Source organism: Panicum virgatum, chromosome 2K (genome assembly GCF_016808335.1).
Source record: "Panicum virgatum strain AP13 chromosome 2K, P.virgatum_v5, whole genome shotgun sequence".
Taxonomy (NCBI): domain Eukaryota; kingdom Viridiplantae; phylum Streptophyta; class Magnoliopsida; order Poales; family Poaceae; genus Panicum; species Panicum virgatum.
Genome location: NC_053137.1, coordinates 53,179,955 through 53,203,842, shown reverse-complemented (window position 1 = coordinate 53,203,842; position 23,888 = coordinate 53,179,955). Strand labels below are relative to the sequence as shown.

The 23,888-nt window shown below is 47.8% G+C and overlaps 4 protein-coding genes across 9 annotated transcripts; 2 read left to right on the top strand and 2 right to left on the bottom strand.

The window, feature by feature from the left end:
* The first annotated feature begins 3,907 nt into the window (after positions 1 to 3,907).
* On the top strand, positions 3,908 to 5,555 carry LOC120685092 (homeobox-leucine zipper protein HOX6-like). Its single transcript, XM_039966934.1, has 2 exons — positions 3,908 to 4,664; positions 4,821 to 5,555. The coding sequence occupies exons 1-2, from the start codon at positions 4,305 to 4,307 to the stop codon at positions 5,181 to 5,183; spliced, it is 723 nt and encodes a 240-aa protein (XP_039822868.1). The 5' UTR covers positions 3,908 to 4,304; the 3' UTR covers positions 5,184 to 5,555.
* A 2,868-nt stretch (positions 5,556 to 8,423) lies between these two features.
* On the top strand, positions 8,424 to 11,192 carry LOC120696134. Its single transcript, XM_039979279.1, has 2 exons — positions 8,424 to 8,559; positions 10,171 to 11,192. Exons 1-2 carry the CDS (start codon positions 8,538 to 8,540, stop codon positions 11,013 to 11,015), a joined length of 867 nt encoding a protein of 288 aa, XP_039835213.1. The 5' UTR covers positions 8,424 to 8,537; the 3' UTR covers positions 11,016 to 11,192.
* Positions 11,193 to 15,415: 4,223 nt separating this feature from the next.
* On the bottom strand, positions 15,416 to 19,375 carry LOC120685041 (zinc finger BED domain-containing protein RICESLEEPER 2-like). Of its 5 annotated transcripts, none has more exons than XM_039966911.1 (4): positions 18,997 to 19,375; positions 18,798 to 18,903; positions 18,528 to 18,595; positions 15,416 to 15,580 (listed from the first exon to the last, which is right to left on the bottom strand). In XM_039966911.1, the coding sequence occupies exons 1-3, from the start codon at positions 19,205 to 19,207 to the stop codon at positions 18,529 to 18,531; spliced, it is 384 nt and encodes a 127-aa protein (XP_039822845.1). In that variant the 5' UTR covers positions 19,208 to 19,375; the 3' UTR covers positions 15,416 to 15,580; position 18,528. The 5 variants fall into 5 exon arrangements, with proteins under 5 accessions (XP_039822845.1, XP_039822823.1, XP_039822829.1 ...); XM_039966889.1 differs by lacking the exon at positions 18,528 to 18,595 and adding an exon at positions 16,261 to 18,414 and having other exon boundaries at positions 18,997 to 19,339; XM_039966895.1 differs by lacking the exon at positions 18,528 to 18,595 and adding an exon at positions 16,261 to 18,414 and having other exon boundaries at positions 15,416 to 15,577; positions 18,997 to 19,339.
* A 109-nt stretch (positions 19,376 to 19,484) lies between these two features.
* LOC120685075 (mediator of RNA polymerase II transcription subunit 10b-like) lies at positions 19,485 to 23,576 on the bottom strand. Of its 2 annotated transcripts, XM_039966925.1 has the most exons (6): positions 23,222 to 23,570; positions 23,011 to 23,091; positions 22,794 to 22,896; positions 21,687 to 21,776; positions 20,413 to 20,507; positions 19,485 to 19,745 (listed from the first exon to the last, which is right to left on the bottom strand). In XM_039966925.1, the coding sequence occupies exons 1-5, from the start codon at positions 23,440 to 23,442 to the stop codon at positions 20,436 to 20,438; spliced, it is 567 nt and encodes a 188-aa protein (XP_039822859.1). In that variant the 5' UTR covers positions 23,443 to 23,570; the 3' UTR covers positions 19,485 to 19,745; positions 20,413 to 20,435. The 2 variants fall into 2 exon arrangements, with proteins under 2 accessions (XP_039822859.1, XP_039822853.1); XM_039966919.1 differs by lacking the exon at positions 19,485 to 19,745 and having other exon boundaries at positions 20,238 to 20,507; positions 23,222 to 23,576.
* Between the last annotated feature and the right edge of the window lie 312 nt (positions 23,577 to 23,888).

Here is a 23,888-nt window from a genome sequence, read left to right as displayed (position 1 = left end):
TGACCATGACGAGCGAGCTACCGGAAACGCTTACGAGAATTACTACTGTACTGCACTGTACTTACTAGCTCTCCTCCTCTTCCTCCCTTTTCTTGTTCGTAGCTAGCAGTGCTTATTACTCTCCTCGGATCTCGACGCTGTGCTGGAACTGGAATCATCAGTTTCGACCGGCGTATCACGGATCCTAGGTTGGTCGGCGACCGGCGTTGGCCATGGACGAGGTTTCAGATCTCGGAGGTCCAATGCAAGCATCATGATGGCGCTGCTTGTCGATCGATCACCGTGATCCTCTCTGGAGTCTGGAGGGGCTCAACGCTCTCGAGGTGATGAGGTCGCGGACAAGTCAACCACCACCGGTTGTCGCCGTCGACCCGTCTGTGCGGGGCGGAGCCCGGCCCGCGGTCGACTGTCGCCGCTGTTCATCCCCGGGCGGCTTGTCCTGGTCGAAGAAACCATCCGCGCCTGTCGGGGAGGCCGATCACGACGTTCAATTCGTCCACCCCCAAACAAAGCAAGCTCGCTCGCTCTTCCCCACGCACGCACACGCGCAAGATTTTTACCTCGCCACCGATTCGTCGTTCAGACAAACCGTACGAGCCATACGGTGCAGTTCAGTGAATACGCCGCTGCCAGATCAGGGACCGGATGTTCGTTGGCTACAGTGCTCCTACGGCGAGCAGCATGGCGAGAGCGCAGAGCAGGTCCAGGTCCCGCCTCCAGGGACACGTAGAGGCATGGGCGGAGCCAGGGGTATGCCCCTGTATTCCTTGGCATACCCAAGATTTGGAAGAAAATACTAGTAAAGATATATAGATGTATCTCCAAGAGTCTTTCTAAAACATACTATCTAAATTATCATTTGAGGAGCCTTCTATATTAAAGTTGTTTTCTATATGTTTTCACTCTCCAACAGTTTTTATATATCTTGTGTACACTCTAGAAAGCCATTTTCGTTATCTATCTTTAGTTAGCAAGAAATACAGAACAGGGGATGGCTACATTTGGATAACCACTTAGAGAAACTGTTGTAGGGTATTTTTCCATCAAAATCTCTATTCCTAGCAACGAGAGGAAAGATATAGAGAGTCTCTTGGAGTTGCTCTTATACTGTCAAATATGGTTAATTGGCTCAATACACCAAAGCTCACGAACCAAGCCTAGAAATGCAGAAACTTACGTCCCTCATGTGATCTCAACGCTGCGGAGGACCGCTCGTGTCCTGCTATGCGAGTCGCGTCCAGTTGGTGCTCGGTGCTCGACGGGACGGTGGTTCTCCGCTCGGATGCTCCCCCCACACTGGTGATCGGCAACCGGAGACCTGACGGCCTCACGACCTCATGTCCTCGCCCACATGGGCCATGGCTTGCGTCCTCTCCTGCTAGCGCGAGTTGCGAATAATAGAAGGTGACTACCACCAGCCCACCGGGCACCGGCGGCCAAGACAACGACGTCCAAGGCCCTCCTCTGACCGGTGGCCCTCTCGGACCGCTGTTCTGTAATATTGTTTAATTATTCATGTTTAGAACTTAAATTTTGGTTACTATTATATGGATTTGTTATGATCATTATAACTTATCGTCTATTATATTGTGTATTTGCTTTGAAACTTGGCATACCCAGCCGCAAATTCCTGGCTCCGCCACTGCGTAGAGGGCACCTCACGACTGGCGTAGCTAGTCAGCCAGCTACTCAGCTAGATGCCGGCGGCGGTGTAGCGCACCCTCGCACGCAACTCCGGCCGTGGGGAGGGGGGGCCTGATGTGCAGCGGCAACATGGGAGCAACCGGGGTGGGCAAGGTGGGTGGTGGAGCGGAAGAAAGGCAGCCGCGCGGGGGCCAGCGGGGCAGGCAGGGCGGCCGGCAGCGGCCAGCGGAGGCCAAATCCGGGCACTGTTGGACGCCGACAGGTGACGGGATCGAGATGCGTGTACGTGTGCGCGCCGGTGGCCGTGGCCCCCTGTCGATTCCGCGCCCGCGCTCGGCGTCGATCAGGGCCATGCGGCCATGCCATGCCGAGGCGCTGGAGCCGCGGGTACGCGTCGCTGGCCGATTCCTCGCCTCTCGTTGGGCGCGCCGTGCCTGGCCCTCGGCCCCCTCTCCATGCCGAGCCTGATGCCATTGCCACCCCAGCGGCGCCGATGGCGATCGGTCGATCGGCGGAGGCGCGGAGCTGCTCGCGGGAGGGACGGAGGGTCCATGAACAGTGCCGGCGGCCATTAATGCGGGGTAGGTTCTTGCTCGCCTCGATCGGCTCCGGACCGAGCTTTATCTGCTTCGCCCGACGAGGCGATCGATTTGGATCATCAGTGGGAATGGCAGGTGCAGGCACTGTTTCAAACAAAATTCGTCTCGCACCATTAAAGCCACGTTCGAACGTTACATCCTAAGCCAGATTTAGCACATCCAAACCCCCGCATTAAAGCAGATGCTTCGCTCTGAATGGCAGAAAAGTTCAGACCCTGGCGATGAACAGGAAAGCTCAAGCGGCGTGGCGCCGGGGCGCCTGAACGGAATTTTCTACGCGTTCAGTATTCCATCGCAGAGAAAGGCGACGGGCTTTCGCCGGTCAACGATAAGTAGCTTATCAAGGCACGAAATTCTGGGACCTAACCGGGAAGGCATCAACCATCAGCCGTAGTAGGAGTAGTTTAGGCGGGGCTAGTGGACTCGGGAGCGCCAGCCGGGCAGGCGTGCAGCGTCAAGAACTTTTCCGCCGGGCGATCACACAAAGAGGAGGAGGACACCTGGGTGACGCGCGCATGGAGCTTAGGCCGGTAGCGTCGGCGTCGCTGCCTCGCCGGCTCCCGTCCGGCCGTCCCCCAATCCGGCTGCGCCGTCTGCTGCTCTGCTCCGGTGGCGGTGCCCTACCCTCGGCTGTCAGCATCTCCCGCTCCGGCACACGGCACACAGCCGGAACGCCGTGCGCGCGGCGGCGGCGTGCGTCCGCGACGCGTCAGCGTGTGACTCATGGGGTGCTGTGTTGCTGTAGGCGCGGCCACGTATCGTGCCGCGCGTAGACGGAGGTGTACGTGTGCCGTGCGATGCTCGTGAGTTGTCAAGGAAGAAGGCGAGTCAAAAACGTACGCGGGTGATTGGTGTTGCTACGACTACGAGACTTGGGCGGGCTGTGCAGGTATGCAAGGTGACACTGCTTGCACGTGTGACGTGTGAGCCAGGCCAAGGTTTTGGTTTCGGAGGAACGAAACAGCAGCGGCCGCCCACCGGATCGAACGGCCCTGGCAGCCATCCACCCACGGTCGGCGCGCGGCGGCGGCGAGGTAGCGTGAGCGGGCGCGCCTCGCGCGGCGGTGATCGCACGGCGCCACCCCAGCGGCGCGCTCCAACCGCATCGTTAACCGCCGCCGCCATGGCCCGCCCGCGCGCAGTCACCACACGCCAGCAGCCACGACGTGCGACGCCAGCCACCACCAGCACGCCGCCGCCGCCGCCGCCGCCGCGCCACTGACCCCGAGGGCCTCGGCTCGGCGGGGTATAGGTAGCTAGCCTGGCAGGCTGGCACACGGAGACGCCGACGGCGCCACTGCCCGCCCGACACGTCCGGCCCCGCGCGCGGCGTCGCTACTCGCTAGGCCGCCCATCCTCCCAACCAACCAGCCACGCGCACGCAGCGCAGCGCAACGGACCGGACCGGACCGGAGCCACGCGGGCGGGCGATTTGTTAACGTTATCCCGCACCTGTCGGGTCGGCGGCGGCGCCCCTCCTCCGGACTCCAGCGTCCAGCCGCAGCCCCCTCCTCGCGCCGCTGCCAAGGTGGCGCGGCGCCGTCACACAAACAACCTCCACCACGCCACCACTCGCCGCTCCGGTAAAGAAAAAAATCGCCGCGCCGCGCGGGCACCGATATATACGTGGCCGCCACCGGCTTCCAGGGTCTCTCCTCCAACCCCCCGGCGCGCGAGCTGGCGCTGGCTCCGGGCTCAGCGTCTGGCCGCTGGAGAGAGAGAGAGAGAGAGAGAGAGAGAGAGAGGGAGGATAGGGATCGGGAGCGAATTCTGTGCCCCTGCCCGGCCCGCGACAGCGACGCGGGCGGCACAGCGGGGCTCGCGGGCTACAGAGACGCGACGCGAGCGGGGGGGAGGGAGGGAGAGGGACAGGCCGAGCGCGCACGCCACCGCGCTCCATTGGGAGCGCCGTTGCCATCACGCCGATTAAACTAGTCGATCGCCCGGCCTCGCCAGCTTGCTTGCTAGCCTGCTTGCTTCTCGCCTGCGATCCGGCTGCCCCCCGTCTGCTTCCTCCTTCCTCTTCCCCGGCAGCAGCAGCAGCAGGGAAGGCATCTGGTCATGGAGGGCGAGGACGACGTGCCGGAGTGGATGATGGAGGTCGGCGGCGGCGGCGGGGGGAAGGGCAAAGGCGGCGGCGGCGGGCTGGACAAGAACAAGAAGCGCTTCAGCGAGGAGCAGATCAAGTCGCTCGAGTCCATGTTCGCGACGCAGACCAAGCTGGAGCCGCGCCAGAAGCTGCAGCTGGCGCGGGAGCTCGGCCTGCAGCCGCGCCAGGTCGCCATCTGGTTCCAGAACAAGCGCGCGCGCTGGAAGTCCAAGCAGCTCGAGCGCGAGTACTCGGCGCTCCGCGACGACTACGACGCGCTCCTCTGCAGCTACGAGTCGCTCAAGAAGGAGAAGCACGCGCTCCTCAAGCAGGTTGGTAGACATCGATATCTCTCGCGCGCGTCGGTCCGTCGCCGGATGATCATCACGGCGCCGCTGCTAGCTAAATACTAAGTTCTTGTTTGTTCATCGTACTCCCATGCGGTCCCTGGTCGCTGCTGATAACGGTCGCTCGGTTCGCGCTTGCAGCTGGAGAAGCTCGCCGAGATGCTGCAGGAGCCGCGGGGGAAGTACGGCGGCAATGCCGGCGCCGGCGCCGGGGAAGACGTGCGCCCGGGCGTCGGCGGCATGAAGGAAGAGTTCGCGGACGCCGGGGCGGGGCTCTACTCCTCCGAGGCTGCTGCCGACGGCGGCAAGTTCGCGCACTTCGCGGACGACGACGCCGGCGCCCTCTTCCGGCCGTCGCCGCAGCAGCCGGCCGCCGGGTTCACCGCGTCGGGGCCGCCGGAGCACCAGCCGTTCCAGTTCCAGTCGAGCTGCTGGCCGTCGTCGACGACGGAGCAGACCTGCAGCAGCTCGCAATGGTGGGAATTCGAGTCCCTGAGTGAGTAGTGATGACCAGCTGATCATGATGCGACGATCGATCACAAGCGGCGGACCACTCGGACATCTATCGGAGCACGTACGTAAGGTCGTCGAAGAACACGAGTCCGTAGAGGTGATCAGCCCCGGAGCAACGGTGTACATAGCTTCACCAGTCAGTAGAACAAACTCCAGCTCTGTACGTCCGGGCTGTCTCTTCTTCTTCTCCTAGTCACCATCATCATGCAACACAAAATTTCCTCTTTCCCCCCTCCTGCTGTCGCTACACCCAGATCATGTAATCCAGGAACATGTAGAGAAAGATCGAAACCAACCTATAGAGAGAAGGTCACATGCGAGCTAGTTGATTTGCCATGTTCTTCGATGTGGCCGCTTTCTTTCTTTAATCGTTTCGTTGTTTCTTTCTCCCAAAGATGGCTGATGAACAGCTAGTAGAGTGTGGAGAGAACATGAGCATGGAAGCACGGGCTGCGAAAAGACGCCGACGTGGATCGGGATTCTTAATCGAGCAGGAGAGGAGGGGGAGGGGGGAATCGAACAGCAGGGCACGGTACAGTACGGGAGGGTACAGGGTGGCACAGATCACACAGGTAACATGCACGCGGCCATTCTTTTATGCAGGTGATGAGCCGCGTTGCTTAGGTCAAGCCGAAATGCGTATTGTATTGTTATAGTAATTTTGATGCGGGATCTCTAGTGTTGTTTAGTGAGTTCAGCCTGGATCGCACCCCCGTTAACGACCGCAAACGAAGGTACAACTGGAAGGAACGATTGGAAGTTAATAAGAGTTTGAATGGGCGTGACATATATATACATAGTACTCCATCTAGCCTCTATTTCAAACCGTAGATCGTTTTAGCTTTCTGATATATACTATGCATCTAGATATATACTATGCTTACATATGTAGAGAAACTGTGTATTTAAGAAAGCCAAAACGATCTGTAATTTGGAATGGAGGTAGGATTATTTTTTTGGAAATTACTAGATCATAGGCAAAGAGTACCAGTGAAAAATAGATTTGGCTAATAATACTATTCGTGGAAATGGCATAGATGGAAGAAATGCTTTGGTAATGCCAAAATTTTGAGTTGTCCGAAGTTGATTTTTGTAATTTTGTTGAGTGGAATTGAAACCACGCTTCCTTATCTACTCTGAAGAAACGATCAACGGGGACATGCGCTCATCCTCGTACAACAATCTTCATGGGAGCATGCGTGATTGTACTTGAATAAGCAAGCTTACGATTCGAGGCCGTCGCGTCGAGCAAGCGAGTGCACTGATGTCAAGTAAATTCATGTACGCTGGCCGATGCTCCATTCTATCATGTTCATGATGTTTATTTAATAAGGAACAAAACAGCGTGGATATATACAGCCCAATAGTTGCATGAGTTTTTATAATCTAAATCTTGTAAAAGGCCCTCAAAATACAAGAAAAAAATGATCTAAAACAAAAGAAGAAAACTAGAAGACTAAATTTCTATTTTCTTCTTCGCTCCCGTCTTATCCTTGCTAAGTATTTACGCAGCACCAAACTAGGTTCATGATGTTGGATCATCAAACTAGTTTTAGCCTTCAGGGTTGAGATCCAAATTAAATGAAGTCAAAACATGACGATGCTGGAAACATGGACCTTTGATCTGATCCTTGGCGCTTATCCTAATTCTAGATTCTACCAAGACTTATCCTAGGTATACAAGCGACTCGAGAGTTTCACGCTTTCACACCTCCGGCATAGCTGTAAGCTGCTTCTATCCTGACAGCGACCAGCACAAACGTGGTAAAAAAACGAGGTGTAAAAGAAAAAGTCGTGGTAGGAGTACACGTTTTTGTTCCTTATGAATTACCAGCCCCGCATTATATTTCCCTTATCCTGTTTTCGCCGTCACCACCACGAGACCCAGTTCTGACGCCTCCAACACAGGATTATCATCACGCTAGGCGCTAGCTCTCGAGAAATAGCAATTAGCAAGTTACCCCCCAGTAATTAACATAAGACCCAAATCACCCGCTGTGTTGTTCAGATGCACACGCAAACGGCAACGCAGCGCGTCCGAGCCAGAGCTGTTTTATTCGCCGAGGTCCCTTTCTCTCTCGCCCTCAGCTGCTGCCGCGCGGGCCCCACGGCATATAATGACATGTCACTGTACGACACCGTGACTGTGTAGAATCCTAGATACTATAAGGCGAGCTATGTCTGTCCGTGATGACAGCACATGTGTGCATGTCGGTGTTTAGCCGCCAAGCTCTCCGAAAATATTCCAGAGAGATTGATTGTAAGCAAGAATTCACCGAAATCAGAACGTGATGGTGCAAAAAACACAAAAATTTAGACAGTGTATATATACAATATAGTAGTTATATATAACTAAAAGAATTATATATATAGTGGAGTATTTGGCTAGTATGTGAGTGAGGGCGATCATCCATCCGTGGCTCCAGAATATCACAGGCGCTTGTCGTGTTATCGTGGAGGTGGTTAGCGTTGCTTCCATCTCACCGATATGGGTTCCACTCAATGTGACAACTCATGTCCCACGTATTATATATATAAGCAAAAAAATAAAGGCAGCGTGTCCCTGTCTGTCAAAGGCGACGGCCCCACATCGGGGAAGGGAAGGGAAGGCCACGGCGGGCCGGAGAAATATAATTTAATCCAGATTAGTAATGGCACCGAATTCCTAATCCCGGCGGCAAATGGAGCCACTTGTACAGCTAGCCTGTCTGTTGATCGAGCGAAAGGTTTCTGGCGTCAGCAGATGCACACGTGGCCAGCCCGCCTTACCACTAAACACTCAGTGCCATAGTAGTACACCTTGGTGCAGCTAGTATACCATGTATACAAGACGCATTATTGCTCAGATGATGCTCCATACATTCCCATCATCGGTCTTAAGCACGCAATTAGTTTGACCGGCCCATGAGGAGGAGCCAATTGGCAACGATAGGTGTCGACGCCAAACAGGTTACAGAGCACACAAGAAATGAGCACATGGCACGCAACAATTTAGCATGGCATCAAATAGTGGCTACATTTTTCTGTTGGGATGATGATCTGTGAGCTTAAACAGTAAGCTCATCAAATGATCTAAAGTAAAACGATAAGATAACAATTAATGAAAAATATAAGAGAACGGGATGTTTCCATCCCGTGCCGTCCTGATCAGGGACGGCAACCGACCCAAAACGATGGCGGTTCCCCCCGGTGTGCAACGGGTATAAATAACGGGGTAAGAACCACGTGCAAAGGCATTGATCACCTTCCCGTTGCCAACACCGGGGATCACCACCGACATACACAAACACACGCATACGTTCACACAGAGGCAAAAACCAGAGACAAGATCTAAGAAAGAAGAAGATGGGAGGCCCTAATGACCAAGGTATGTTATCTATGTGGTTCCATTTTGAGCTTAAGATCCTAAAACATCTAACAGTGGCATCAAGAGCTTGGTTAGCATCGAATTGGAACCCTATATAGTACTCTGAACACACAAATCATGCTTAATCTAAGTGTTTTTATTCATCTTTTATAAGCTTATGCCTCTGTCATGATGTTTTGTGCCCAAATAGTGCAGCCCGAAACCCTAAATCCACTAAAGAACCCCCCAAATCCCACTGCCGAAACCCTAACCCTAGAAAAATCCCCAAATCCTGCTAAAACCCTAACCCTAAGATCTAAAGAAGAGGCCATGGGCTTACCTGAGCGCCGTGGTGGCCGTTGTCGTCGCCATGGCAACCCTGATGGCGAGCGCTCGCTCGGGACTTGGTCCCGAGCAGCCTCGCGAGCCCCGGGCCGACCGGGCCCACCCCTCACACCGGCGACCGCCGGATCTGAAGCTTGCCGTCGCCACCACTGCGGATCTACGCGCGGCCGGCAAGGTGCCCTTAGGGCACCGTCGAGCAACGCTCGACAAAGCTGCGTGCCCGCGTTCGCGGCACGCAGCTCCGGCGAGCGGAGCTCGGCGGTGCCGCCTCCTTCCTCCTCCGCGCCAGCGAGGCACTCGGCGCCGCTCGCCGCCGTCCCGCTTCGCTCGCCTCGTTCGCTCGCTCGCCGCCGCGGGGAGAAGAGAGAGAAGGAGGGGGGAGAAATGAATTAGGGTTTGGGGGCGCGCGGCCGAGCGGCCTTTTAAGGTGGCGCGGGAGCAGCGGCGGCCGTCGGATAGGATCCGACGGCGCGCGCGCGTTGGCCGCGGACGGGCCGGCGGAGGCCGACGGGGGGAGGCGGTTTCCCGGCCCAGGCCCAGGTTTTTGGGCCTGGGCCCGGGAAAGGGGTGGCGGCGCTTAAACCGGCCAGGCCAAAAACGGCCTGGGCCAAAATTTGATGTTTGGGCCAATTTTTATTATGAAAAATTACGAAATATATAATGGGCTGCATAGTATTGGGTCTAAATGCTTTGGGCTGCATAGTAACAGGCTGAAAAAGTTTATGGGCCAAAATGATATTGAAATTAAGGTTACAAATATTGATTTATGTTTTATTGGTTTATGTTTTATCTATTATGATAAATGTTATTTCATGTTTAATTCTTTAAAGATGTTTTATTGTATTTTAGCAAATAATGATACAAATAATAATTAGACTTGTTATATGATGAAATTTTCTTATGTTTATTTAATTTTATGATGATTACATTATGTTTATTATTCAAAGTTATCATTTTATGTGTTATAAATTATTTCTGCTGCAAATAATTACTCTGATTAAGTGTGACAAATAATTGTCATCTGGCCAAAGCTGATTGACGCTTATTTGATCACAAAATTTTATTAATTCAAATCAATTCTGGCCAAATCTGATTTGATTGAATTAATAAAAGAAGTTCATGAAATTCAATAAAGTGCGGTTTGTATTTATTATTCTGGTCAAAGCTGATTAATAAATACTTATTCACAAAATTTTATTGTTCTTATTCATTTTTTGCCAAAGCTGATTTGGATTTGATCAATAAAAGGAGATGCTTATTTAATGATGTTGATTCTCTCTTGTGCAGCGTCTCAAATTGCCAGTGTCTTAGGCAATATTGAGCAGCTTAATGGAAGCAACTATGCTTCATGGAAGGAGAAGCTGGAGATCACTCTAACTCTGCTGGATATTGATTATGCCCTCCATAAGGATCCTCCGGTTGAGCCTAAACCAGAGGATGAAAATTATGAAGTCCTGAAAAAGGAATATGATGAAGAAAGGGCAAAATGGAGCATTTCAAATCGAAAATGCCTTATGATCATTAGAAGCTCCATTATTGATGCAATAAGAGGAGCAATTTCTAATACTCAGTCTGCCAGGGATTATCTTACTAAGATTGAGGAGCAATTCAAAGGCTCCTCTAAAGCTTATGCCACCACCCTCATCAAAAAGTTGGTGGGTGAAAAATATGATGCTACTGGCAGTCTAAGGGAGCATATTATGAAGAAATGTCACATGACTTCCAAGCTTAAGTCAATGGAGATGGAAATCTCTGATGGTTTTCTTGTCCATTTCATTATGTCATCACTGCCCCAGGAGTTCTCTCCATTTGTGATCAACTACAACTCTATGAAAATAAAGTGGGGGATTGATGAGTTAATTGCCATGTGCGTGCAAGAAGAAGAAAGGCTTAAGGCAGAAATGATTGATCATGCTAATCAATTCAAGCATTCTGAAAAGAAAAGGTATAAGAAATTTAAGAAGGAATACTTGAAGCCTAAGCCTAGTCAATTCAAAAAAAAGGGGCAATCTTCTAAGCAAGGCCAGCAGAACAAGCCAGCAAGTGGCTCCAGTGCAGAGGAAAAGATCCCGAAGGATGCCACTTTTGTGGAAAAAGTGGACACCATCAGAGGGACTGCATTGGTTTTATGAGATGGCTCAATAAGAAAGGTACTGATGTTATAACTTTTGTTGATGAATCCCTTTATATTGATTATGCCACCGACTCTTGGTGGATTGACTTAGGTGCAACAATTCACGTTGCAAACTCTTTACAGGGATTCGCTACGAGGAGGACCCTAAGAAGAGGGGAAAGAAGAATTAGAGTTGCTAATGGAATTGAAGCAGAAGTCAAGGCAATTGGAGACTTCACTCTTACTCTTCATACTGGCTTTAGACTTCAGCTAAATGATGTTCTTTATGTACCCTCTATGAAAAGAAACTTAGTTTCTGTTTCATGCTTAGATGATAGTGGTTATCGTTGTACTTTTGGAGACCATAGATGTATAATTATATGTGGTAATAAAAATGTTGGTCTCGCCGTTAGACGGGAACAACTTTATAAAATATCTTTATGTGATGTCACTTATCATGTTGATTCCACCTCAAATTCAAACGTCAGTACCAAACGAAAATATAATGATAATGAGACTTCTTCGAAATTATGGCACTATCGTTTATGCCATATTTCGAGGGGGAGAATTGAGCGTATCATTAAAGAAGATATCCTCCATCCTTTGGATTTCTCGGATGCAAATGTAGAACATTGCATTGATTGCATCAAAGGAAAATATGCAAAGAAAATCAAGAAAGGTGCAAACCGAAGCACGGGAGTTTTGGAAATAATCCACACAGATAATTGTGGTCCTTTTAATATAAAATCAGTGGATGGTTTTGATTCATTCATTACATTCACCGATGACTACTCCCGTTATGGATATATTTATCCAATCAAAGAAAGATCCGAGGCATTAGACAAGTTCAAAATTTTCAAAGCAGAAGTTGAGAATCAACATGATCGGAAGATCAAAATTGTAAGGTCTGATCGTGATGGAGAATACTACGGAAGGCATACACCTTATGGCCAAACTCCTGGACCTTTTGCAAGGTTTTTGGAAGAAAATGGCATAAAAGCCCAGTACTCTGCACCGGGCGAACCACAGCAAAATGGAGTAGCTGAAAGGCGTAATCGCACTCTAATGGATATGGTATGAAGTATGATGAGTCACTCCATTTTGCCTGTGAATTTATGGATGGAAGCTCTAAAGACAGCTGCACACATTCTTAATAGAGTTCCCAGCAAATCAGTTCCTAAGACACCTTTTGAATTATAGACTGGGAAGAAACCAACTCTAAATTATTTACATGTGTGGGGCAGCCCTACTGAAGCTCGAGTTTTCAATCCAAATATGGGAAAGTTAGACCCCAAGACAATCAGTTGTCATTTTATCGGTTATTCTGATAAGTCAAAGGCATATCGATTTTATTGCCCGAATCAGTTTACTAAGTTTGTTGAAACAAGACACACTGTGTTCTTGGAAGATGAAGTGATCAGGGAGAGCATGACTCCCAGGGAAATTGATTTAGAAGAAAAACAGGAATATGTTCCAATGCCCATAACTCAAGATCCTATTTTCCCTGTGCATGCTGATGTTGCACCTCAAGTCCAAAGGACTGTTGATACAACACCTGTTGAAACTCCTGCAACCACTTCAAGTATTGCACCTAATGATAAGCCTAATGAGGATATTCAACAGCCTCCAGTTGTGATGAATGAGCAAAATAATGAGCAACCACTAAGAAGGTCACAACGAGAAAGAAGATCAGCTATTCCTAGTGATTATGTCACTTATATGAGTGAAGTTATGAATGAGCTAATGTTGGACGATGATCCCACATCATTTAAAGAGGCCATGGATAATGAGCATTCATCTGAATGGCTTGATGCTATGAAAGATGAAATGGAATCCATGAATGCTAATGAAGTATGGGACTTAGTAGAAATTCCTAAAGGAGCCAAAATAGTAGGCTGCAAATGGGTCTACAAGACTAAACGTGACTCCAAGGGTAATGTCGAAAGGTTCAAAGCAAGACTCGTGGCAAAAGGTTTTACACAGAGGGAAGGCATTGATTACAATGAAACATTCTCCCCTGTTTCTTCTAAAGATTCATTCAGAATCATCATGGCACTTGTGGCTCATTATGATTTGGAGTTGCATCAAATGGATGTTAAGACGGCATTCCTGAATGGTGATTTGTATGAAAATGTATACATGGCACAACCTGAGGGTTTTGTTGTGGAAGGAAAGGAACATTTGGGATGTAAATTGAAAAAATCTATTTATGGGCTGAAACAAGTGTCAAGACAATGGTACCTTAAGTTTGATCAAATTATCAGAGAATTTGGCTTTGAAGAGAATAAAAGGGATAACTTCATTTATGCTAAGTTCAGGGGGAGTAAATTCATCTTTTTGATATTATATGTGGATGATATACTCCTGGCCAGCAGTGATAAGAATTTACTGCTGGAAACAAAGAGGTTCCTTACCTCCAAATTTGAGATGAAAGATCTTGGTGAAACTACTTATGTTCTGGGCATAGAAATTCACCGAAATAGATCCAAAGGGATCTTGGGGCTATCTCAGAAGACATATATAGAAAAGGTGCTAAAAAAGTACAATATGCATAAGTGTTCAGCCTCGCCTGCTCCTATAGTTAAGGGTGATAAGTTTGGAAAATTCCAATGTCCAAAGAATGAGTATGAAGCTGCGCAGATGAAATCAATACCATATGCTTCGGCTGTCGGAAGCATAATGTATGCACAAGTGTGCACTCGCCCTGATTTGGCATTTGTGACAGGGATGCTTGGCAGATTTCAGTCAAATCCAGGACCAGAACACTGGAAATTAGCTAAAAAGACCTTTCGCTATTTGCAAGGCACTAAAGATCTCATGCTCACATATAAGAAGTCTGATAACCTTGAAGTCATAGGTTATTCAGACGCTGATTTTGCGGGATGTGTTGACACTAAGAAATCCACGTCAAGTTATATCTTCACACTCGCAGGAGGAGCTATATCGTATAAAAGCTCCAAACAAAGTGTTACTGCATCGTCGACAATGCAGGCTAAATATGTGGCATGTTATGAGGCTACCGGGCAGGCAGTATGGCTAAAGAATTTTATCCCGGGACTTAGAATGGTCGACAGCATTTCAAAGCCACTCACATTATACTGCGATAATCAACCAGCAGTAATCTATTCGAGTAACAACAAGTCAATGAGTGGTGCCAAGCACATTGACATTAAGTACCATGTTGTGAAAGAAAGGATCCAGGATCAGACAATAAGTATTAAGTATATAAACACTAAGTATATGTTGGCGGATCCACTCACAAAGGGCCTACCACCCAGTGTATTCAAAGATCATGTTACCGGTATGGGTCTGGTAGATAAGCCCTTGATCCTGGATTAGTTGGGACCAATATGACATCGTCTCCCCATAATCCTAATGTGGACTTCCTCGGAGATTGTTCAGGAACCATAGTCACTTAGTTCAGTAGTACTTAATTGACTATTGTAACTTAGTGTCTTGGTGTACTGTCTATCAAAGAGTGAGTCTGTAAGTTTGTATAAGTCTGATGTAATAAGTTTATGGAGCTCCTAAGTTAAAAAAAAGTTTGTTTCGAAATAAAGTGGTATATTATAGTCACTGGGTTCAGTGGTGTTTGTTATTAACCATTGTAATCCTTTTGTCTTGATGTACTATTTTGTTAAGAAATAAACTTGTAAGTTTAAGCCCTTACGATCAAGGTGGAGAATGTTGGGATGATGATCTGTGAGCTTAAACAGTAAGCTCATTAAATGATCTACAGTAAAACGATAAGATAACAATTAATGGAAAAGATAAGAGAACGGGATGTTTTCATCCCGTTTCGTCCTGATCAGGGACGGCAACCGACCCAAAACGATGGCGGCCCCCCCGGTGTGCAACGGGTATAAATAACGGGGTAAGAACCCCGTGCAAAGGCACTGATCACCTTCCCGTTGCCAACACCGGGGATTACCACCGACATACACAAACACACACATACGTTCACACAGAGGCAAAAACCAAAGACAAGATCTAAGAAAGAAGAAGATGGGAGGCCCTAATGACCAAGGTATGTTATCTATGTGGTTCCATTTTGAGCTTAAGATCCTAAAACATCTAACATTTTCCTCATTTATTTAGAAGCGGAAACAGTGGCATCTTTGATTTGATTAGCGGTTCATAGTTACTTACTTACTAATTCTGACATGGTACTCCAGCACCTGAAGTTTGAGTGGCCAGGAATTGTTCATCATTAGTTAAAAGCTCCAGCACCTTGGAGTTCGGAACAATCAATCTAGTAGAATGATCTTAGAAAGGGGGAAAAACATAGAGCTATCCCTATTCAGTTATATACTCGGAATATCTTTCAAAAACAAACCAATGGCCAGTCTCAAAATGGGGGTGGGTCAACCTTAGGTTGAACCACCACCGATCCATTTGCTAGCTAGAGGAGCACCGGTCGATCCATTTAATTAATCTTCTGACATGCGGTGCACCAGTGGATATCAAGGTTCGATTCTACGTGACCTGACCTGCTTGCCGGAGAGTCTACGTGACTTGTCTGCCTGCCGGAGCTAACATGTACATTCAAATTACAAGCACATGTACGTACAGTGCCACCCACTACTGCATAAATATAACAAGCTAAGATGGTGGAAAAAAAGTTCAATGCAAGATCACAACTGCAGTGGACTTGAACTGTAACTAGTTCAATAAATAAAAACAAAAGTTTCTATGCTTTGGACTTGAACTGCAGTGGAAAGACAAGCTCCTCTGAACAAAAGTTCACAACTTCTCAAAGTAGATCAGTCAAGTGCTGCACACTACTGCAGCCTTGTAACAGACTTGACATGGTTTAATTTACAACTTCTCAAAGCCTTGATATGGGCATGTGTGTCCCTTTGCACTCCTGGTGCTAACCTGCAAATGAACTGCAAACAATTCAAAGACAAGAGACTGCAGCTGAACAAGTTGTTCCATTGAATTGCAATTCTCATAAGTGTCATGGCAATTCTCATAAGTATTAATATTATATCCCAAACAAAAGGTACTATAATTGAACAAGCAGTTCCATTGAATTGCAGCTGAAATGGCCACAATGCACTTATATTTTTAAATAAGGCTCCAGTGAGCATTCTAATTAATCCTGAATCCTGGTATCCGACCATATCCACTAGGCTCAGTTTGTGCAAACTATTTGCGTTGAAGGTAGGTTTATCTTTTGCTTTAACAAAGGTTCATATTTTAGTAGATGAGGCATCCCATTTAATCACATACTTCAATGTTCAGAGACACATATTTCTCACCTCCTTCTCCTCCTTCACAATTCATTGCTTTCATCCAGAAGACAACGATCAATCGACTCCATGCTAAATTTGGTTGAACCAGAAGCACGGAACCAGTCCTGTAAGCACATCAATTCCTCCACGGTCTTTGGAGATAAGCGGCTTCGAAAATCTGAGATAAGTCTCTTCGCATGGCTGAATGCTGACTCGGATGCAACTGATGAAGCAGGGGCCACCAAAGCATCTCTAGCCATTCGGGACAGAGTTGGATACTCCAGCGCATTGCTCCTCCACCAACCCAGGATATCGAAGAATCCATCACTTCGTGGTATGGCTGGGTTTGATAAGTAAGATTCTAGCTCAGAAGGTACCTCATTGGTAGGTTGGGTATTGAGATTGACATGGTTATCCCAATCAGCATATCTTCCACTTGCATTTGTCTGTACTGTAACACTAGGAGCTTGTGTTGTTTCTTGACTATCTGAGTAATCCTTGAACAGATCTAGCAAGGTCTTCTTCACAATTTCAATCTTTGCCTCAGCATCACTCCCAAAGGCTTGTTTCAAACGAAAATCAATGAATTTAGGCTTGAAACGTGGATCAAAGATGACACGAAATGCAATTTGCAGCCACGTCAATTTCCAGTACCTTCTGAAATTTCTTTGCATATATTGAATTGTCTCAGCAAGTTCTGCATCTGCTTCAGGAACTTGGTTCTCCAAAACCAATCTGATTTCCCAAATCTCATGAAAGTGTAAATTTGCTGTTGGATAGTGTTCCTGAGACAACTGTGGTGGCAGCAAAGAAGATCTTCAACAACTTCCGTACTTTTCTGGACTTTTCCCACTCTTCAGATGTAGGTGCAAAGGTATATTCTTGATCTTGTTGTCCCAATGAGTCAAAAGCTCTCCTCAACTTAAAAGAAATCTTCAACATAAGATATGTTGAATTCCAACGTGTACATGTATCAACCTTTGGGCGCTTCTCACAAGAGAGAGACAGCTGCTGAATGATTTCTTCAAATTTCTGCTTCCGTGAAGTGGACCCCTGAACATACTTTACACTTTCCCTTATCTTGTGCACAATTGGATTGATGATTTAAAGTTCTGCTTTGCATTCAGATTCAGCACGTGTGCTGCACATCTCTGATGCAGCAACTTCCCTTTTCCCAACAACATTTTTTTCTCCAACAAATTGGACTTCAATAGCTTCATCATAGTATTATTGTTGCTAGCGTTATCCAATGTGACTGCAAATAGCTTATCTTCGATGTTCCATTCCTGAAGAAACCTCAAAACAACATTGAATATGGCAACACCCGTGTGTGGAGTCTTCATGAATGGGAACTTCAAAGTTCGCTTGTGTATCTTCCAATCATCATCAGTGAAGTGGCATGTGATGCACATATATCCCAAGGTCTGGTTAGAGGTCCACATGTCCATTGTTAGTGAAACTCTGCCCTTGACATTCTTCAAAACATCTAGCCGAACTTGTTTTTCTTCCTGATACTTCTTTGAGCAGTCATCTGTGATTGTCCTCCTAGAGACCATTTTGAACACAGGATTTAAGCTTGACACAAACCTTCTAAAACCATCATAGTCCACAACAGCCAGAGGAAATCCATGAAGTGATATCATTCGAAGCAGCTCTTTCCTAGAGGTATCTTGGTTAAATCTCCAATCTTTCAGAGCTATTCCCTCTGGATACATAACAGTAGACTTTAGCTGATTCACAACTCGATTCACACTCATCCTAGCTTTGCACCGCCTCAAGTGTGTGGCCATAGCACTGGTTCCCGCTCCACGCTTAGCACTAATCTCTGCGTTACAGTGCATGCACCGTCCTTTGGTGACTACACCGCCAACACGGATTTTTGTGAACTCATCCCAAACCTTTGATCTGAACTGTCTATTTTCTTCACCATGCAGGAATCCGTTAATCATATGTGGCTCGATTACCCCCTCAATGGTATAACCTCTGTCAAAGTCATCTGAATCTTCACCTCCATAAGCATGCTGTGACCAACCCTCACCCATTTGAGCATCCAAACCAACACTTTGATCCAAACCCACATCCTCTTCAGCCTCATTACCAACAAACACTTGTTCTGCCACTTGTGCTCTTTCAGCTTCAGGCATTTTAGTTTGACGAGGAGTTCTTTTTCTCTTGAATCCACTGCAGGTAAAAAGAGGACCGGTATATTAGAATCAAGTATTACAATATATAGGTAGGTAGGAACATGGCATACATGCATGCAAAATTCTCTCACAGTTAGTTACATGACTCGCCTCAGAGACTGCAACACTGGTGTGGAAGTAACAGCGGGGTACAAGATGTCAGGCGATAGTAACATTTGCTGAAAATAATGTACACATGATTTAATCTATGGAGTCAAACTGACACACTGAATGGTAGTGTCTGACATATATATAATGTTACAAACAGCAGCACATGTAATTTTTTTGAATGAAATAAAGGCAAGAAAGTTAAAAATCACTTGCAAACATGACAAAGAAAACACTGAACTGAGGTAGCAGCCGTGGATGGCGGGTTCTTACCTTGGGAGGAGGAGGGCGGGAGCAGGATGGCGCCGGCGAGCGAGTGCCGCGTGGTTCGTGGCCGGCAGCGTCCCCGGCGAGAGTGCGATGACCTCGGCGTCCAGATCTGCTGCCGCAGAGAAGCAGTGGCGGGTCAAGCAAGCCGTCAAAGGAAGCACGCGAGTCCATCAGAGGAAGCACGTCAAGGGTCGGCACAGACCTGGCATCCCGGGGAGGTTCCACTTCTTCTTGACCGTAGCCGGCGCCGCAGTCGCCAACGGCACAGTCTTCGCCGACGCCTCCTGCTCGGTCCCCGTACCCGCCGGCACCTCCTGCTGGGTCCCTGCCTCCACCGGTGCCTCCTCCTGCTCGGTCCCCGCCTCCGCCGGTGCCTCCTGCTGGATCCCCGCCTCCGCTTCCGCCGGCACCATGTGCGGCGGCCATTAGGAGCGGGTCGAACCACACGATCCACAGGTTCGACCTGTTCCGATCCAGCGAACCTATGTGCTGAAATGGATTGAAGGAGGGGCCCAAAAGGGTCGTTTTTTTGGGCCGGTTCGAAGATCCGATGGGCCGAACCGATCCAGCCCCATTATGAGGCCAGTCCATACGCTTGCTCGCGGGTCATTCATGCTACGTCTTAAAGATCCTCTGCATCTTTGATAAGTTTATATATAGATATTATATATATCGGTGCAGATGTCGATATCAAGCTTACTTCATCAGCTAAGCACAGTGACCATTATAAATTTCGCAAGGGTTGGATCAGTCTCGTACTCACAATATCATACGCTTTTCCCCTCCCAACTCCCGAGTCGTGGATCATATAGTATACTGCTGCGAGTAATACAATATCGTATCCGTTGATCACCGGACCTCCTAATCAGTTTGTTGTGTTACCCAGGGCACATATCGCGCTCCCTCTTGCCCCTCCGTCCCAATCTCCACCGCTGGCTGCAACCACCCATCCTGCCATCCATGAGCTGGATCGATTAGTTATTCATGTGTGTTCGTCTCTAGTACAAAATCCTTAGCCCAAGTGTGCCTATGCGTTCTTCTCGCATCACAGCCGTACGTGTTCATGTATGGACACGCCGACGGCCAATCCCCATGTGCCCAACACTGCGACGACTCCGAAACGTGGCAACAAGACAAGTGCCACTACACACGCCAAAGCAAGCTCATCGCTAGATAATTTTAACTCTAGTGTGGTATTAGGGCACAGACTGATGGAATGAATCTAGGGGCAGCCACCAACTGGATTAGCAGGTGAATGGAGTACAAAGCAATCACATGCATTATATCGTGATAGTAAGGGAGTATGCGGCACACCCCCTACCCTAGATGGCAGTTAGTGCTTAAAAATCTTCAGAGAAACCAAAACATAGCTAGCTACTTGCATGCACTGTCCTGCTTCACATTTTTCTTGGGCTAGTGCCTACAGGAACACCTAATGAGCTAGCTATGACAACGCAGCATCATGTAATTGATTTCAGTTATTGGTTAAGTTGAATATATTGGGCCACACATGTTACTACAATATGTACAGATTCACTGATCAATCATATGAAGGGCGATTGCATAGAAAGACATGCATGTTTCTGGTTAACAAACTAAAAACAGGTAACAAACTTGCCCTTCTGCAAGTGTAGCCTCCTCTCAGTGCTCAGCTTTCACTTTGGCATCTCCGTTAGGCAAAGTGCTCTGGGACTGAGCCAACCGCTTCGCCTCCTGCATTAAAATGGAAAAATTACAAACTTAATGCAATAAGATACAAATGCTGACTTATTCTTACCATTGGCAATGTGTGAAAATTAGTGTTCAACAAGGCGGCATTCCACGCTCGCCTAGGCGCGCATAATCACTGGGTGGAGGGGTTCCACCTCACCTAGACACGCATAATCACTAAAATAACTATGCCGAAAACTTGGTCACTGGAAACCTTAACAAGGAGCAAGATTTTATGAAATGCACATAGTTCTCACAGAAACCAATTACTTTTCACCTTTCTTTGTTACCAGTTGCTAAAAAGTTGAAAACGAATAGGGGCAAATGTAACTCTCAGTTCCTGCTGTTTCATGAAAACAGCTCTAAACCACCTGGTCCGTCTGAGTTATGGGTTTACGAACATTTAGGAGAAAGAAAAAGCTCTGCCTGGACAGGAACTGCGCCTGTTTGGATTGCACCCTGGGAAAGCTGCCTGTGCCAGGTAGCTCATCCAGGCCCTCGATTTCGTGCGCCTGGGGCCAGGATGGCTGCCTGGCAGGTGGCAGCAGCTGCCTAGGTGAGGCCCCCATCCAAACAAGCCCAAGGGATAAGGTGCAGAGAACCTGCCTCAGGCAGCTCCTTATGAATAAGGTGCAGAGAAAATCAAGGCCAGTAGATAGTGACACTAGATGATCTAATCTTAAGCTGTACAGTTCCAAAGTAATTATGCCATTTAATTGTCTCCTGAATCTCTAACAGCACTATTCTAAAAGGTGGTCTCCTAATACAAGTTGGTGTAACTAGACGCGGTGCTACGGTGCCGCCTAGGCACCTAGCCCGCCTAAGCAAATAACTAACCCTGAATAAGAGCTAGGTATTGCCTAGCCTCCAACAAAGACATACAATGGAATATTTGAACTAATAACGAACAAGCCTGAACATATAAATTTACAAAATAGAAGTTGAATATACAGAATAATTTTGGTGTGAGCTAGATTAAACCCTTAATAGCTAAAATAGATTTTAAATAGGCAGCTTATGGTTAAAGGTGTAAAATATTGGTTAATCTCGTCCCTAAATCAAAGTATAAATGTCATTTGTTAAGGATAGGCCAAAATCTTATTAGGTTTAACAAATAGTAAAGTTCACATTGGCATCGATGCCATATGGGTATCAGATAAGGACAATTGTGTTTCCACTTACAGCAGCAGAAGAAGCACGTATCTCCCTGTAGTGTTCTACATCCTCGGGGAAAGCTTGTTCAAGCTCCTCAAGAAGATGCTTCCGTAGACTCTGAAACAAACCAACTTCCAATGAAGTAAGCTCATATTTTTTAAAAAATAAAATGCAGTATGAATTGTGAATTGATTAAAGATAATGCAGCGTTCACATAAAATGGCACCCATTTGATCACTGAGAACGATAAATTTTATGAATAATTTCTAACCGTTTGTAACACTGATAACCATATGGATAAAAAAAACCAGGACCTTGCAGCCATACATCCCTTGAACAGATGATATACTAAGCGTCGCATAGAGAATTTCCAATCATACTATTCCAACTTCAAAATAGTCACTCAGAAATCTGAATCACTAACTGAATAAACAAGATAACACGGTGCTAGCTATCTGTATGAGCAGTACTGCAGAAGAGTTTGGTGATGTTTCACCTAGTTTAAATTATAAAATATTATAGAAAGTCATGAAAAGGGCAGGGAAAAGCTGTAACAAATGATAATGGTTTGACAGGGTTTCTTCTTATTTTTGAGGGAAGGCAGATGACAGACTGTAAACATAACAAATCTCAGCAGTGCAAAAATCGGTAGCTCTAATGTCAATCTATGAACAAGATAGGTCCTATGCTGCTTAAATCTAAGACAAAGGTCCACATTCCCTTCAATTCACACTTGTATCTTCTTATATCAAAAGCAAGTATGAAACATAAACTGGATTCCAAGAACAGGAAAAAAATATTCTCTGGCAATTCTAGTGATGTATATCACAAGAAACCATGGTATGGAGTCGTCTCAAAACAAAGTTATAACTTCTGCAAAACAATACCAAGGCGCAGAATGATCATTTATTGAGAAAGCCAGACAACAAGAACAGCCAGTGTGTATCTATAATTCCTAGTACATAATTGCGTCAATGTGTACTCTCATTCAAATTTTACAGAGCAGCTGAAAAGCAGGCATGTTTGTTCGTGTTAACCAGTCATAATTAGTTGTACATAGCAGCTGAGAAGCTCTCATATATGTCTGTGCTAACCAATCTCTGCAATGATTGAAGCGATACAATGCATCCATACCTTGAAAGCGTCAGTCTTGCCCTTGGTGATCTGGTTCTTGGCGATGCAGCTGTTGAGCACGTCCCTTGTAAACTCGTCGGGGTTCTTCCCGTCATCGATCAAACTAACAGAACACAAACCAGTCATAATCACAGCACAAGTCAGAACCATAGTACAACAAGTCAAGAGCGAAATCGGGTCGGAGGGCGGGTGAAGCTAAGAAATCATTGGAGCTCACTTGACGACCTCCATGGGCACCTGGATGTCGCACCCCTCGGCGAGCTTCTGCATCGTGTCGAGCTCCGCCACGAGCGCGTTCCTGCGGCACGGCGCACGCAGCGGTCAACGGCAACGCAAACTCTAACAACCACATCCCACGCAGAAGCGCGCGCCAAAAGGAGGCACGGGACGAAGCGGAGCCGGATAGAGGGCGAGCTCGGAGAACTCACAGGCGCTGGAGGAGGGGGAGCTGGGAGGCGGAGTTGAAGGAGGAGACGGTGAGGTTGAGCTGGTGGAGCAGGCCCAGCGTCTTCTGGATCGAGCTGGTCACCTGCGCCAGGTTCTGCTTCGACGCGTCCTCGGGCCGCTCCCCGCCGGCCCCCGACGCTTGGACGCCGTTCCCCGCCGCGGCGGCCGCGGCCGCGCCAGGGTTCGGGGCGGCGCTGTCCATGGCGTAGCCGGAGGAAGGGGAGGGGCTGGGAGGCGGCCGGGGAGGACGACGGGGGAGGAGACGAGGCGGGCGAGAAGGACGGGCCCAGCTGCCGATGACGAGTTCTTTTCTTTCTTTCTTTCTGATGAAAAGACGCCCATGACGAGGTCCCCGCGTGGGCTTGCTAGCAAGTAAGTTTTGCATTTGTTTTACTCGAGTTCAGCCCGTTAGAGGTACAGCGTCACATGGGCCATTAGGCAAGCCCTTTCTCTCCCTCCTCTGGCCTTTTTTTTTTGAGGGGTATCCTCCGGGCCCTGGGGGACACCACGCCGGGTCGTAACGTAGCTTTGCGAAGTTTGGGCCCAACGTTTCATTTTGGGCTGGTAGGGGTCCTATAGAAAGGTCAACATTGGAAGTTCTCTTCCTCCTGTTGTCTCAAAAAGAAAACACACACCAGTACACCACAC

Coding starts and splice junctions, on each gene's coding strand:
- LOC120685092 (XM_039966934.1), top strand. CDS start 4,305: ATGGAGGGCGAGGACGACGTGCCGGAGTGGATGATGGAGGTCGGCGGC. Junction 4,665..4,820: donor AGCACGCGCTCCTCAAGCAG/GTTGGTAGACAT, acceptor TCGCGCTTGCAG/CTGGAGAAGCTCGCCGAGAT.
- LOC120696134 (XM_039979279.1), top strand. CDS start 8,538: ATGGGAGGCCCTAATGACCAAG. Junction 8,560..10,170: donor GGGAGGCCCTAATGACCAAG/GTATGTTATCTA, acceptor TCTCTTGTGCAG/CGTCTCAAATTGCCAGTGTC.
- LOC120685041 (XM_039966889.1), bottom strand. CDS start 19,207: ATGGTGCCGGCGGAAGCGGAGGCGGGGATCCAGCAGGAGGCACCGGCG. Junction 18,904..18,996: donor GAACCTCCCCGGGATGCCAG/GTCTGTGCCGAC, acceptor CTGCGGCAGCAG/ATCTGGACGCCGAGGTCATC. Junction 18,415..18,797: donor CCCGCCCTCCTCCTCCCAAG/GTAAGAACCCGC, acceptor TTTTACCTGCAG/TGGATTCAAGAGAAAAAGAA.
- LOC120685075 (XM_039966919.1), bottom strand. CDS start 23,442: ATGGACAGCGCCGCCCCGAACCCTGGCGCGGCCGCGGCCGCCGCGGCG. Junction 21,777..22,793: donor GCAAGACTGACGCTTTCAAG/GTATGGATGCAT, acceptor GGTTTGTTTCAG/AGTCTACGGAAGCATCTTCT. Junction 20,508..21,686: donor TACGTGCTTCTTCTGCTGCT/GTAAGTGGAAAC, acceptor ATTTTAATGCAG/GAGGCGAAGCGGTTGGCTCA.